At 43.1% G+C, this 15,854-nt stretch overlaps 1 protein-coding gene across 1 annotated transcript in view; it reads left to right on the top strand.

Moving 5' to 3' along the window:
• Positions 1-362: 362 nt before the first annotated feature.
• The window catches only part of Lamc1 (laminin subunit gamma 1), a 108,094-nt gene continuing 92,602 nt past the window's right edge, over positions 363-15,854 (top strand). Inside the window, exon 1 of the mRNA XM_027935035.3 lies at positions 363-1,231. Coding sequence (XP_027790836.1) covers positions 817-1,231 — 415 coding nt within the window. The 5' untranslated portion in view covers positions 363-816. The remainder of the gene's footprint in view (positions 1,232-15,854) is intronic.

The following is a 15,854-nucleotide window of genomic DNA, read 5'->3' as shown; positions in this document are numbered from 1 at the left end:
CGAGGACTGACACCTGGCAGGGCGGGGAATCGCCAGCCGCTCGCGGCCCAAGTTGCCATGAGGCCGGTAGGCCAACCCCGAGCGACCTCACGGACCCGCGTCACCCCTTTAAGGGCTCCTCCTAGGCGCTCCCTACCCAACCAAGCGTCTCCCCAGGACGCAGAGCCGCGGACCCCGCGCCCTACCGGTGCAGGCTGCCGGGTCTCCACGGCCTCCCCTGCCTCCCGGCATGCACCGCCCCGCCGCCCCTCCCTCCTCTTCCTCCCTCCTCCTCCCCCCTCTCCGCTCCCCGCCCACCCTCGCGCCCCTCCCGCCGACTGCGCGCTGCGGGCCTGAGCGCGAGACGCCACCGCCCCCGCCGCCGCCGCTAGTCGCCTGGGCGGACGCGCAGTCCCTGGCGCGCTGAGGGCGGGGGAGCAGCTACGGGGGCCGCGGGGCTGAGAGGAGGCCGGGGTTGGGCTTTCTCCTCAGCCAGACCCCACCCCACCCGGCCGATCCCACCCCCTGCTCCTTCCTTCCCGGGGCGCGCGCTCGGGTGCGCGCTCGGAAGTCGGGGGTCGGCTCAGAGTGCGAGCTGCGCCCAGGGTGGGTGAGGGAGGCGCAGAGGCGGTGCGCCGGGGCAGTGGCCAGGGAGCCGCACAGTCCTCGCTAGGGGCGCCCACCCGCCAGTCTCTCCGGTGCGAGCCTCCGCCCGCGCGAGAGTCCGGCTCGGGGGCCCCCAGGCTCAGCCCGCGGAGCGGCCTCCCGGGGACGCCGTTGGGCGAAGGGAACGCGCCGGCCCTGGCCTTTGCGGTGGCCCAACGCGCGGGCGGTGGGATGAGGGGCAGCGAGCGGGCCGCGCTGGCCTTGCGGCGCCGGGGGCGGCTCTGGACGGTGCTGGCTGTGCTGGCGGCAGCCGCGGCGGGCTGTGCCGGGGCAGCCATGGACGAGTGCACGGACGAGGGCGGGCGGCCGCAGCGCTGCATGCCTGAGTTCGTCAACGCCGCCTTCAACGTGACCGTGGTGGCCACCAACACGTGTGGGACTCCGCCCGAGGAGTACTGTGTGCAGACCGGGGTGACCGGGGTCACCAAGTCCTGTCACCTGTGCGACGCCGGGCAGCCCCACCTGCAGCACGGGGCAGCCTTCCTGACCGACTACAACAACCAGGCCGACACCACCTGGTGGCAAAGCCAGACCATGCTGGCCGGGGTCCAGTACCCCAACTCCATCAACCTCACGCTGCACCTGGGTAAGCGGTGACAGCCCTGTCCCTTACTACTGCTCGCTAACAACTCTGCACCCGGGCCGTCTCCACTCCCTGGTCCAGCTTGAGGGGCCCAAACGCCGCGTGCTGGCTCTCTGCTCCCCAGCGGGGACCACACAAATTCCTTTCTCCAACTTCTATAATTGATCTATCCCTTAACATCCGGTGAGGGCCAAGATGCTCTCAGCTGCGTCTCTTTGCTTTCCTATTATTTCTAACTTAAAGGGATTCTTGCTTCTTCAAGGAATTCTTTGCCATTTCAGCAGTTAGGATTGTGGTCCCTTTTTTTCTGAAGCTTTAATCAAAAACACCCATCCTCCTTTTAGCTGTACTAGCCGGGCCATCTGAAGGCATGGTTGAATGCTTGGATCAGAGAAAGGAAGATCCACCTTTTGCCTTTAAAAAGTTTAAATATGGCTTTTTCTCCAGAATTGAAGATGACTGCTGTTTGTTAAGGGAATTAGAGAGGAGCAAATACCTTTACTGCCTATATTGCCTAGATGTAATTGAAATAGAAATGCACTTTTAAAAGTTATTGTTCAGCCTTAATTAAGAGCCACGAAGCTATTTCACTGCTAATCCTGGTAGAGAGAAAACAAAAGTAAGTGACCTACTCACTAATTGCTGGGAACAGTTTTGTCCCCTTGTATAAAGGTTCTCCACACTGTCTTCCTCTTGCTTTGAGTCAGAGCAAGTGCCGAAACACACCTAAGTGAACTTTTTAGACATTGGGAAAGGGATGTTTAGAAAATTGCATGGCAGGGCTGTGGATGAGAAAGGACATTAATTTGAAAAAATCATTTGAAAGTATCAGAAATTCTGTTTGATTTTGGTAATTTTTTCCTTCATTATCGAGATATAGAAACAAGCAGAAAAAAAATTTCATTGTGTTTAACAGAGTAACATGTATGTGAAACTGACATTTGATTTATAGTGCTTCAATTTTTCATTGCATTTCGAGACTTGATTTTACCAGTAGCTGGTACTGATGAAGTTCCTGAGAACAGACTGCCCCAAGCCATTCTTCTGTCAAAGCAGGGTAATTCTATAGGACTCATAACATCATTGGGAGATGTTTGAAAGGGACATTTTGTAGGCAAATAGTTCTTTTGATCATGGTTTTGTATTTTCCTTTGTACTGATCTCTAGCACACTAAACTTTGCATAAGTTACCAAGATTCCAGAGAAGGAATACTTACAGGGAAAGTGCTTGACAAGTGTAATTAAATTACTGTGAGTGGAATAAGTTTTAGAAAAGCAGTATTTAACACCTTTATAGTAATTAAGGTTTTGTTTGTAGATGAGTCATTGGGAAGATGAAACTTTTTGGAAATAAGTTCATGAATGAATCCATGTGGCACCTGCTTTTCAACTTGTTGAAGAAATAAACTGCTTTGAGTTCAGTTTTTTAAAGGTATTGGAAATTTATAGAAGCAGTGGTGTCTTGGAAAAGTACCTATCTAAAGGCATTGCAAGAGACTCAGGGTTTCCCAAGATCTTGAAGGGATGCTGTCTTAACTGTCTCTCCCAAGTGTTATGTTTTTAAAGTTGGCCAACATTAGTTTTGTAATATATCCAATTACTTTTTTAAAAATATCTATTTTTTACTTGTAGTTGAACACAATACCTTTATTTCATTTATTTTTATGTGGTGCTGAGGATCAAACCCAGGACCTCGCATATGCTAGGCGAATGCTCTACCGCTGAGCCACAACCCCAGCCCTATGTCCAATTACTTTTGTTTGAATTTTGGCTTGTTAAAGTTCCTGTGTTCACCTTTGAATACTCTTGAATTCTTACATTATCCATTTTCAAATTTAAAAAGTTTCAAAGAAAAGGCATTACCTTGATGTTTCTGAATGCCTGAGATTCAGTGTTGTTCAGTCCTGAACAATAGGTTGTCAATCTGTTGTAGGCTTCAGCTAACATTTATTTCAGGTGATTGCAGAGGTAGATGGAGTACTCAATGCTCACTTCTTTGTTGCAGAGACAATGTGGTAGAGTAAGAGAGTATCATTCAAGTTAATTTGCTAATGCTGGGGGGCAGATAGATACTAACTTTGGATCATGATGATATAACGAGTTCAAAAGAGATCTTCAGAGTACATTTAGTTAGGACTCTTTTTTTTTTTTAACTCTAAAAATGTTTTGTGCTTTGACTTGTTTTTGCTGTAATATTCTTAAGTTGTTGGTAATATCTTTGCTAAGTGGCATTCATAAAACTATAGATTTAAAACTCTTAAGTTATTTGAAATATTTGATATAATTTTTTATCATTTGTACTTTAAGCTTTTTAGTTGGTTTATATAAAAGTTGACTAGAACTTACTGTGCTTGTTCTTGGATCAGAAGTGATGTCCTAGAGGAAATTGTGTGTGATGGAGGAGGTGGAAGGGGGAGGGAGATTTGTACGTAGTGGGGTTGATGTTCATTTCTCTCCCCACTTTCTTTTTGATGACAAGGACATATGTATGCATGAATGTTATGATCAACGATTTGTGGCAAGTGGGCAAGGCTTTATTTATCAGTGTGTGTTTTGGTATTCAGCATATTCACTACCTAACTTCAGTTACTCTTTGGGCTCTAGCTAACTAATTATTTCCCATGAATTCAAGTACCATGACTGTTTTGTGCATCTATTAAATCTCCCACCCAGTTCAAATTTCACATACCCTTCAACAAGTGATGCATATTGTGTTCTGCCCTTACAGAGCATGTGAAACTCCAAGTGAGCAGTGTAAAAGAACTAGGTCTTGCCACCACTGTGCTAGCCTCCTTTTAATGTTGAACTTTAAACACAGTAAGCTGTAAAATAAGCTTAGTTATATCACACTTAAGTAGTTTTAAGAAACACATGTTTTGGCATTGGTCGTAAGTCACCTTTTGTTATAAAAATGAAACATGACATGATATACTCAAACAATGAATATAGTATGTGGTCTGTCTCCAGTTGCTTAGCAACCAGAGACCACCATTTATGATTTCTTGTGTAACCCTTCAGAAAAATTTTTTATGCATACACATATCAGATTATATGATCATTTTAACTGGTACCTCTTTGGGAAGAGGCAGAGACCTATTTTAATGTCTGGCAGGAACAAATTAGATCATTGTACTAGTATCATCACTTGTTTTACAAAAGCCAGGAAAATCAGCCTTGATTCTGAATGCTATCAGGTCTTAAGCTCCATATACAGTAATCCAGGGTGCAGAGTATCTTCAGATATAGTTAAGTTGCTCAGCCAGGTATCCTTTTCTAAAAGTAATTTTTTTCTTATTTTGTTTTCCTTCTAAATCTTCTAAATTCTGTATGGATCATTCAATTGCTCTTCGGAAGTCTGACATTTATGTCTTATATTAATAAGTTATAAGTTTTATCAGATGCAAGGGTAAGATTGTAAGAGTGTAGCTGAGGATTTGTCTTATTAAACAGTCCCTTTTATTAATTTGATAAACATTATGGATAGAAAGTTGGCAGACAGGTTCTTGAACTTGGAGGAAGGTAGCTTTCCCTCTTTCTTGAAACAATTAGGTTAAGGAAAGAGTGCTTATAAAATCAACTCAAATCAAAGTTTATGGAACTCTCAAAATTAACAGAGACCAGATTAGTTTCCAAGTTCCTTATAAACTTTAGGAATGAATTGTGATTAAACAAAATTCTTCATATGTGAATTTCCTTTTGTGTGTATAAATTAGAAAGATTGACACATAAGGTTATAGCATTTTATTCTGTTTGGTCCTCTGATGAGTGTATTTAACCTGAAATGAATAGCAGTTTTTTTCTTCAGGAAAATCTTTACAAGGTAGGCTCTGACTGTGTCAGGGAGTAGCTCGCTCTGGTGACTTCACTGTGGTATTTGTGCACCCTGAGGGGACACTATTTTAGTTTGTCTCACAAAGGCCTGATTTACATTTTGCAGGTTTCAACTTGAGAAGTTAAAGAGATGTTCTTTAATGACCAGTAGTTGTTGAACAGTTTTATAAAAGTTGCTGCTGGCTGTTTTTCCTGTCCTATAGTTCACTGCTTTTTCTGCAAATTCCTTTCCCATTCTAAGGCACTCAAAAAAAAAAAAAAAAAAAAAAAAAAGTCACACATTAGAGGAGTCAGAACTATCAGGCATCCCCTTTATCCCATCAGTTTGTCATTAATTGCATTTGTGGAAGGAATAAAATTTGACCACTTCAATTCTAAACCCTTTTAGGAAGTTGGTTATGCCTTTTGCTATGTACTCCTTGTTCCATGCATACATTCTCATGTTACTCTGCCCGATACCCCGCAAATGTTTTAAAAATATCTATGAAATACATAGCACTATGCCCGATAGAAAGATGTAGAAGATTGAAGGCCCTGTTTTCAGGAGCTTATTCTCTGCTACATGGAATTTACACACTCAGTTGTAATGTTATTGCAATAATAAACCAAGGGTATCTTTATAATATTTTGAAGTTTATAAAGCCTCCAGTTTATCACTGACTAGATTTTTTATAACTCAGTGAAGGCAAAGATGAGGATCCTGTGGTTGGGATTTGCCAAAAGTCATAGTGGAGGTAGGTCTTGCTCTGTAGTTGAATACAGTAGCTCCTGCAGCTTGTAGCTTCATCTCTCAAAAGAATGTTTAGTTTATTCCGCGGCAACTTTAAAATAAAAGTTTATGTACACACCGATTCAGTGACACCAGGCTCCTTTGGTTATCTTCCTTGACATTCCTTGGCCTGTTCCTTTGTACCTATGGTCCTGTTTTCATGTTGCCCCTGTCCCTGAATGAATTCGTTTTAATCTCAAGGTTTATGTACTGTTTATAGATTTTCAATTTGTACTTTGTATTTCTAGTTTTTTTTTCTCCAGACCTAAAGACTTGTTGTATATGATTAATTGGGGTTTGTCCATAGGCCATATCGAAACTAAATTCACTCCTTATTGTCTCACCTAACTTGAAGCTGTTTTGGATTTTCTGTATCAGGGAATGCATTACTGTCTAACATTGAGGCTCTCAACCAGTTCTTCCCAAGTCACCTCTGAAATAGAACCATGTATGACAGGCTTTCACCAGGAAAGATTACTCTGGTGAGCTTATAGGGTGACTGCTGTGAGGCTGGTCGGCTTTATCTCCATTCCTTTATTTCCCACCCATCTTTAATATACTTTGCTTCCTATTCCTATCACTGTGGCTCTTAAATGCTTCTCTTTCCATCGTCTTTGTCCCAGCCTTAGCTTACTGCAGTGGCCTCCTGTCTGGTAGTCTTCTTCCTCCTGTTTTGCTCCTTATACGGATGCTTCTCAACTTGTGGGTTATGTCTCAATAAATCTGTTTTAAGTTGAAAACATTGTAATGTTATATCCTCAGTCTCTCCAACATCATAGCTTAGCAACACAGCTAGTGTATCCGTTAACTCTTGTGAATGAGAGGGAGCTGTGGTTCTTTATAGTACCCCAGCATCACTTGAGTCTGTAGTACTGTGTCTGGGTAGCTCAGGAAAAGATCAAGATTCAAAATTCAAAGTCCAGTTTCTACTGAATGTGTATCACTTTCACATCATTGTAAAGCCAGTAAATCCTAAGTCAAGGGGTCTTTCTGCCTCAGTATGCTGAGTGGCACACCACTGTACTCAGCTAACCTGGGTTAAAGACAGGATGGGGACTTAGTCAACTTTGAGTTCAGGATAACATGATTAACACTTAATTTGTTGCTTTCTGTGCTTTGGCACCAAGTGGATTCTTGGATGGATAGTGATTTATAGAATGCTGCCCTGACCTTGGGCTTAGATGATGTTTTAGTCAGCATTTCTTTGCTGTGACCAAAATACCTGACAAGTATTTTGGACTCACAGTTTCAGAGGTTTAGTCTGTGGTCAGCCAACTCTATTCCTCTGGGCCTAAAATGAGGCAGAATATCATGGCAGAAGGGCATGGTTGGTAGAAAGCTGCTCAGCTCATAGTAGCTGTGAGGCAGGAAAAGAGCAGGTGGGGGAGCTAGGGACAAGTTCTCATCTCCAAGGCCATGCCCTGGTGACCTACTTCTTCCAACTATGCCCTACCTGCCTACGTTACCACCCAGGTGTCTATTCAAATTATTAATCCATCAAATGGATTCACCCAATCATGATATTACAGCTCTTATAATCTAGTATAATCTCATCTTTGAACACTCATTGCTGAACACATGAGCCTTTGGGGGCATACCTCATATCCAAACCATAACAGATAAGGTCAAATGAAATTTATGTCTCTAGATTTGGGGGTAGCAAATCATGGCCCCCTGGCCAAATTCAGCCTAGCCCTGCCACCTGTTTGTGTGGGCTGGGAGCTAGGCATGGTAGTATTTTTTTTTTTTTTAATTGAAAAAAAGTCAAAAGGTGAGTAATATTGTGTGACACTTGAAAATTGAATGAATGGCCTGTAATCCCAGTGACTTGGGAGGCTGAGACAGGAGAATCAAACTTCAAGGCCAGCTTCAGTAACTTAGTGAGACCTTTTTTCAAAATAAAAGATAAAAGGGCTGGGATGCAGCTCAGTGATAAAATGACCCTGAGTTCAATCCCTAGTACCAAAACAAAAAAACAAAAATCTTAAGCTTTACTGAAACACAGTTAAGCCCATAGAATAACATGTTGTTTATGATTGTTTTTGTACTACAAATGTAGAATTGAGTAATTGTGACAGACTCCTTATGTCCCAGCTCACAAAGGCTAAACTACTTACTATGTATCCCTCAGTGCACAAGTTTGGTGACCTCTGCTCTTGACTAGAATGCTCATATAATTTCTAAGTGAGAAATGCAGACAGAGAAGATTCACTAAATTTACCATTTGGGTGGAGGTGGGAGGTGCTGTATTTCTAGTGCTTAGCAGTACGTCTGGTGGAGTGTTCTTAAATCGGTGTAGTGTGAGTGAATAAGCCAATAGCTGAATTATAAATGTCCCAGCACATTGCCCATTAACTGAAATTCTTTGAAGCCATACCTTTGACTTGTGTTTATTTTTATCGGTGCCATCTCTCCATTTCATGAGGTATGCACCACTGTAGGAGCTAATATTAAGTGTGGTATGTGGTGGTTTTCTTTCTATAGCTTTTAGAGAAGTACTGAGTAAGTTGTGAAAGTGATATGAAATTGAAAGATCCGTGACTATTTTCTTTTGAGTAAAAATTAGACTGTTAATGTGATTAAAGTCATTTTAGATCAATTTTATGAGAAAACTCACAAGTTCACACTTGTAAACATGTATGACTGAAATATTAATGTTAATTTGCCTTTTTCTTTAGAAATGGTCGTAAGAAAGTTTTTTGGAAATGTATATGTTCATTGTTGGAAAAGACTCTTTAAGGGGATTGTTAAGCAGTTGGGGAGGAAGATTTTTGTGTAATGTCTTATTTGCATCTTTTCTTAGTTTCTTTAGTGTATTAGGGGTAGAATTAGAAGACGTGCATACTGGGGCATGCCCTGTCTTCAGGACGTGAGGGTAAGCGTGGGTTACTCAGGTGAGCAGGGAGTCGGGTGTCATCTTGTTTGTCCAGCTTTAACAGACTCATGCCCAACATGCTTCTTTAGTTGCTTTTCCTCGCCAGCTGTTCCTGATTGACAGCTCCATTGCTGTCCTGTTTGGGTTTTATGGAAATGTGTCAAAGTTTAGAGCAGAGCTGTTTGTTTATTTTTTACTACTCAGATTCCTGGGAAGAGTTAAAAATTGGGGATTAATTTGTCTGTTAAACAGTTTCAGAGGGTAAAACTTCAAGATGATTGTGCACTGGAGTTTCTTGCCCTAAGATTTGTAAGAGGGCCCTGCTGGCATTTGTAAGCATCTTTCTTATTATAAAATTAGGTGTTTGTTCATTTGGGCCTACAATTGACGGCTTGCTAATGGAGGCTATTAGAGACATTTATGGAAATGTCCCTGAGGTTTTAGAGTATGGCTCCAGACTTTGGAGACACTAAATAAGTGTGTCTGACTTTCTTTCCATGTACCCTTCCAGAGGGCCAGCTGAAAATAACTGAGCCCCCGTCAGTCTGGTGCCTTCTGCAGCTACATATTCATGAAATAAAGCAACTTATCTTTGTCTTGGACAATGGTGCTCAGATCTCTTGTGGGAGGAGGACCTTGTGGAGAGTCTGAGGGATGAATTAGGGCCTTGCCTTACTTCCTTTTAAAACTTTAGGGATGATAGCTCCTCAGCTCTCTTCCTTTACCTTCTGTTTCCATCTTGGTGGCTCTTTCCTGTTATATTAAAGGAAAGACTGAACTGTTTTATTCTTTGGATTTTTATTTTATATAAAATCAGCCTTCATGTTTCTTTTTCTTAATTTGAATTTTTTGAGTTTGGCACATGGTCCTTCCTGCGTAGAGTTAGGGACTCGGTACCTTTTGTTTCATGATGATAAATCACAGTGTACATGAAGCTCTCTGCTGACCAGATGATTATCCATGGTAGTGATGAACAGTCTGTCAGTGCTGCCAGAGACATGGTTAGGGGCTAGTCTTTTTGTTGTTGTTCTTGGTTCTGATTTTGTGCTTTGCATCTTCATCTGGAGAAATTCAGAGCTATATGTATTTGCATGCATCTCGTTGCATGTAAATTATTCCTCAAAAGGGAATTAGGACACTTTAGTAAAAAATAATATGTAAGGGATCTGATTATTTATTGTATGATTTTTGGCCGAATGTAGGAGAGCACAAAACCTGAGGCTTACACATCTCAGACAAGTTTTTTTTTTTTTTTTTAAACCATCTTTTTCCTCGTTACCAGAAGTCTCTGGTGTTAATAGGCATTAGCAAATATTTGTTGAGTGAGCCAACAAGTAAGCCCGCTGAGTCTAATTGAGCTGTCTGGTGTTTGAGTGGAAGTAGCAGCGAAGTTTGCAGAGGCAGCCAGGGGAGCCTGCGGGAGGCGCAGTCATCTTGGCTCTTCTCACCTACTCAGAGCAGGTAGTGGTTTGGATCAGTGCTTCATGGTTTGATGTGGCAGAATGGCAAGGCTGTGGTTGTTGCTGCAGGCATAGAGAATTCTTTAAGAATGTGGCTTGTGCTATGGTCACAGTGTCTAGCTGTCTTATAACTTGCTATTTGGTGAAATAAAACCTAAATGTTCCACAGATTCAGTCTAAGTTCTGAGGACACCCTCTTCATTCCTTTAACAGGTACCAAGTAGTGGCTACTTCTCACTGAGCCTTTTGGAAAAAAAAATAAGTCTGAAGCTTGAATTGTGTGGCTTTCTTGGGGAAGCTTATGGTGCTTTCTGTACCTGTGTGAAAAGACCTGCCCTCTGGAGAGGAGACGAGCATTTTGCATTGGGCTTCTAATTAGTGGACAAAGATGTCTTATAAATAAGGTAGCTGGGGAGAAAATTCTTCATTTTGGGGCATTGTAACATGGGATGTGTGAGAATCAGTGGTTATTGAAGACATTTTCTTTATCCTGTGGTGATTTGTAATGTATTTGAGGAGACAAGATAAAAACTTTCACATATAGGAAAAATAATACTGTTGGAACTTTTTAAAGTGCGCAGGGAATTCTCACAGAGCACCTTGTAGAGTGTGGACTGAGCATAGCCTTCCGAAGGTCCCTGGGTCTTGACAAGATGTAAAGGACATGGGTGGAGGACTTTGCCATAGGGTGAGTTGCCTGCAGAAGGTTTGAAAGTGGCCAGATGTTGGGGAAGGCATTGGTGGCCTTTCATGGAGTAGTGGGCATATGCTGGATAGGTTCCGGAGAGAATAGGAACTCAAAAACTGGGTGACAAAAGAGAGTGTACCTCCCTTTGGGGACCTCCTGATTACTTACCTCTGACTCTTCAGTCTTGAAAAATATCCCCTGTGGAATAATAAGGTAAGAGGACGGTGGCCTCTCAGGTCACACAGGTGTGTTTGGGTAGGAGTCCAGACCTGCTGTGGTGCAGGGCTGCCACTCTGCCTGTGAGGTCCAACCTGGTGTTAGCCACCTGTGGAGACCTTAGATTGGGGACTGAAAATGATTTGAGAATCTCAAACCAAAGAGCTCAGCCTGGTTTCTCTGCCAGACCTCTGCTTGAGGAGCTCTGGATTTGGGTCACTTCTGTTAAAAAGGGCTTCGCACGTATTTGTGAAAGACAGAGGGCTATTTTCAAGGGAAGAATTTTAGGTTCTGGGTACTTCTTCTAGTTGTGTATTATTCAGCATTAATGCCTCTGGAAATCTCTAAGGAATTTATTGAATTTCAGATTGAAGCCCTGGGTTTTGTCAGTGTGTACTGATAGGAAAACTACCATACCCCATGTCTTGAAGGGTGGTTAGTGCTTACGCCACACAGGGGACTCTCCCTCCTTATCTCCTTTCTGCCTTATCCATGACTGCTTTCTGGTTGTTGAGGATTGCTGGGTTCAATGCAGTTGCTTACTTAATCTGACATCGTCAAAGATAAGAGTGGATCTCCAGATTCTATTTTGTTTCCTCCTCTCTGCTCTGAGTAAACCCTTACATAGTGTTGTTTTTTTTTTTGGTTTTTTTTTTTTTTATCCTCTTAGTCAATTTGCTAACTGAATAGGTCTAACCTACCTTTTATCGATTGATGGCTAGATAACTGCTGTGGCCCCAAGAACTTTCTTTGTCACCATTTCCAACTTTCAGACCCAGAAGTGGCACCATTCACTTTGATTTCTGTGTATACAGATCGATCAATTAGTCAACACCCACTCCTTGAGTCTTTCCCATGCATTTTCCCTCCCTTTTTATTTATCTGTCAAAGGAGTCCCCATTTAGGAAGTGTATTTACTATTTTGTGCTTCTCCCCACCAATTCTACCTCCACTTCTAGGACCTAACATTAAAAAAAAAAAAAAAAAATAAAGCAAAACTACCTAGACCTATACAGGTGTGAGTTTGCTGCTTGATTATGGTATCACTGTCACTGTCCTTCTGCCATTCCCACTTTAAGACCTGCTTAATATGTGTTTTATGCATTTCTGTGATGAATGCGGTTACACCATTGCCCAGGAAGACCTGAGGATTTTTAAATGCTTGTGCTGGGTTTCCCAGCTTGTGAGGAGGTTGGGTGGGATGCACCCTGCTGCTCTATTGGAGGGAGGAGGTCAGGTTTAACCCACCCCTGGTTCTGCCCCCCACATTGATAAAATATAGAAACATGAATGTACTATTTTCTCAAGTGATTCCATCAATTTTCTTAAGACAGGATGACAAGATCCTCACTATTTCCAAGAGAAGAACTTTACAGCTTTCAGAAAGCTGGTAGGGACAGCTTGATGAAGTAAATTGAGCAGCTTTTTCTCTGAGTTTTCTGTTCACTGGCAGGAATTGGGAAGCGGTGTTTTCCTGCTCTGGCAGCACAAGTCCTAATTAGAGGCAGGAGTGGTTGACCCACATGTTCTTCAAGCCCATGTCCTCCTTGTCTTTAGAAGCTCTTAAGGACTAAATTGGATTAATTTGGCAACATACAAAGATTGGATCAAGATCGGGGTTCAAGCTATCTGCCCCTATCCCTTACAACATTAAGACCCTTAGTGTTTGGGAATATTGGCATTCAGTGGACATTTTAAAACATGAGGCTGCTATGGTTTGATCGTGTCCCCCCCAAGTTCAGGTGCTGGAACTTGATCCCCGGAGGTAGTGTTGAGGGTGGGACCTTGAAGAGGTGGTTAGGTCTGCTCTCGCTGTTAGGGGGAGTGGGTTTGTTGTGAAGGTGAGTTTGGCCCCCTCTTGTTTGCTTGGGTACTCTTTCCCATGTGATGCCCTCCCTGTGATAGGACACACCAAGAAGGCCCTCCCAGAGGCCAGCACTGGGATCGTGGGCTTTGCAGCCTTCCAAACTGTGAGCACATCAGTTTCTGTTCATTGTAAATTACCTGGTCTGTAGTATTTGGTGATAGCAGCGTAAAATGGACTAGCACAGCAGCTAACTAGCATAATAAAATCATGAAATTTTGGAGTTTGAAAGAAACTTAGGGTAAAATTTAAAATGTAAAAGAAAAAAATGTTTCCAGGATGGGTCCTGGTTTAAACGATTTAATCTCTTACCAAGAAGTTCAGGTAGGCGTAGTTGCTTAGGTTAGCAGTTGTGCTACTTCTGCCTGTGGTTTCTGCGAGTTGGGGACACTATCCTGATAGGACTGGTGACACCACCTTTGCTGAGTCCTTGGACTATTATTTCGTGCCAAGTCACAATTTGCTACAGGTAAGCGCTCTGGAATTTTCATTGAAAATGTTCTTTTTGGAGATGAGAAGAAGCAAGGAGCTCAGGGAAGGAGGGGACTTGGAAACCAGAAGAACAGCAGTATCTTTAATTGCTTTGAGGACGTGCTTGCTTCTGCTTGGGAAAAGGACTGTGTTTGGTGGGCTTGCGTGTCTGGGATTAACCTTCAGAAGAACTCTGTACATAATTTTGAATTTATAGTGAATATTTTAGATAAATTCATGGGACAGAAAGTCTGCTAGAGACTACAAATTCCTAGAATTCTACAGATTATGAAAGTTGGTGGGAACATCTGTAATGCAGCTGTAATAAATTTGTTTACTTTATCAGGATTGCTTTAAAGGCTCTCGCCTTCTTGTTTATTGCTGTTTTCAGCATTTTTGTCACATGGCAAGGAGTAAGTTAGCATCAATTCCTGGTGGACTTGGGAGTCATTTAGTTTTGTGGTTATTCTAATAAGGTTTTGGTTTTAAACTTATGTTCACTTTAAAGCTGTTATGTCCTGGCACAGAGTCAGTGGCGAATCCTGGCCATCCCCAGAGGAACTGATTCTGGAAATAAGCACACCTTCCAGATGTCTGGAGAACGTTCCTTTGCTTTCTGCGCTGCTTTCTGTGTGTTCTTGCGTGTCGATTTGTGCTTTCCTCTGTTTTTACTCTCATGGCTCCCTTGGGGAAGTGGGGAGGAACCTGCTTTTTGTGCTGGGAAATAAAATAGATAATTAAGTTTGGGGAGAAGCCTTTGGAGTTGGTATTGACATTTCTGTGAGAGGAAGGAGAGGCCGCTTTGTTTCCTTGAGAGAGGCTGTTGGTAGGGGTGGCATTGGGCGTGACCTCTGAAGTAACTAAAATGGGACTTATTCACATCTCCAGTGATTTCCAGTTACAAAACGGGCCTCTAATGCTCTGGATCAGCAGCCTTTTAACCGAGCCTGACTAAATAGAGCTTGTTTTGAAACCTGCAGCCTTCCTTAGCTCCCGCTGTCTTTTTGTTCTGCTCGCACACAGCTGTTCTGTTCATACGTCGTTTTGTGTTCAACTGGCTGGTTCCTTCCTCGGGTCCCTTTTATGGTGAATAATGGACACATGGGAGTTTGAACACCCAAGTGGGTGGTTATTCAAACAGGAAGTCTTGAGGAAGCACAGTAACCTTGTCAGAAGAACAACAGATGGGACAGGAAAGGCCATTGATGATTCGAGACCGACAACATCTGCAGGGAAATGTCTGATGGCTTCAGAGATGCAGACGTTCTGGGGCTCACAAAGGGGACCCAGTTTATTTGAAACTTGTCCCAAAGATTTTTAAAAAAACTTTATTGAAAGTTTAAACAGTGAAGAAATGTTTGAACTATTAACCCCTAATCCATAGAATAGACAAAAATGGAGGTGAAAAAAAAAAGAAAGAATGTGGCACTGGGGTTAAAAATGGGGCAGAGGCTGTGCTGCAGTCTGGGAGGGGGCCCTAGCACCTCGTCCTGACTGTGGAGACTACAGAGACTGCCAGAGCGGAGGGGTGGATCAAAAGATGCAGAATCTTTCATTATTGAGCACTGGAGAAATGTAAGACGAAGAATGTGTAGGTTGCATTTGAAAAAGCCCAGGGTCTAGCGGGAGAGCAGGACTATGGGTCCTCAGAGCTCAGAGGCACTGTGCAGAGAGCTGGGAGGGAAGGGCCAAAGCCCATGCCTGCAGAAGAGAAAGGACTGTAGCTGACCCATCAAGATAAGCACCTCCCGCTTTCATCTGGTGACCTTTAGGATTCCCACCCATCTTGAGATTCTTTGTATGGCAGAGGGCTTCCTGAAATTAGTAGATCTAAAAATGAAGATTAAATCTGGAAGGTAAAGAAGGGAGACATCCAAGCTCACAGCAGTTCACATGAAGCATGAGGGGTGATAGAAATGCTGGGGATAAGGGTGCTGGGCCTAATCATGGAAACAGCAGTGTTCAGTTCCAAGGAGTTCTGTGGGTGCCTTCCTCTGCTCTCGAGTTCTTTTTAGGTAAGTATAAGAAACAGCAGTTGTCAGTGGATCTTTTATTTATTTATTTATATGTGGTGCTGAGAATTGAACCCAGTACCTCACACATACTAGGCACGTGCTCTACCACTGAGCCACAACCCCAGCCCTCACCCATCCACTTTTGAATTTCAGTGGACATACTGTGTGCCTGTGTGTGAGGAGGTGCTTCATTGGATTGCTTTCTCCATTTCCCCCATTGTACAGGATTCACTGAGGACAAGACAGGTTCACTGATTTCTTAATCCATCTAACAGGTATTTATTGAGTGCCTGTTATGCAAAAGGCATTGCAAAGTGCTGGGGACAGGGTAGAGAAGACCATAGCTCACATTCTGGGTAAAAGGCATACAGTGCAGAGGACCTGAGCAGGTGGGGTTGCATTGGCTTTCCCCTCCCACTGTCTTTTATGCTTCTGGT

The sequence above is a fragment of the Marmota flaviventris genome, chromosome 12, assembly GCF_047511675.1.
Source record: "Marmota flaviventris isolate mMarFla1 chromosome 12, mMarFla1.hap1, whole genome shotgun sequence".
NCBI lineage: Eukaryota > Metazoa > Chordata > Mammalia > Rodentia > Sciuridae > Marmota > Marmota flaviventris.
The sequence above is the reverse complement of the archived record's forward strand: the minus strand, read 5'-3'. Positions and strand labels throughout refer to the sequence as shown.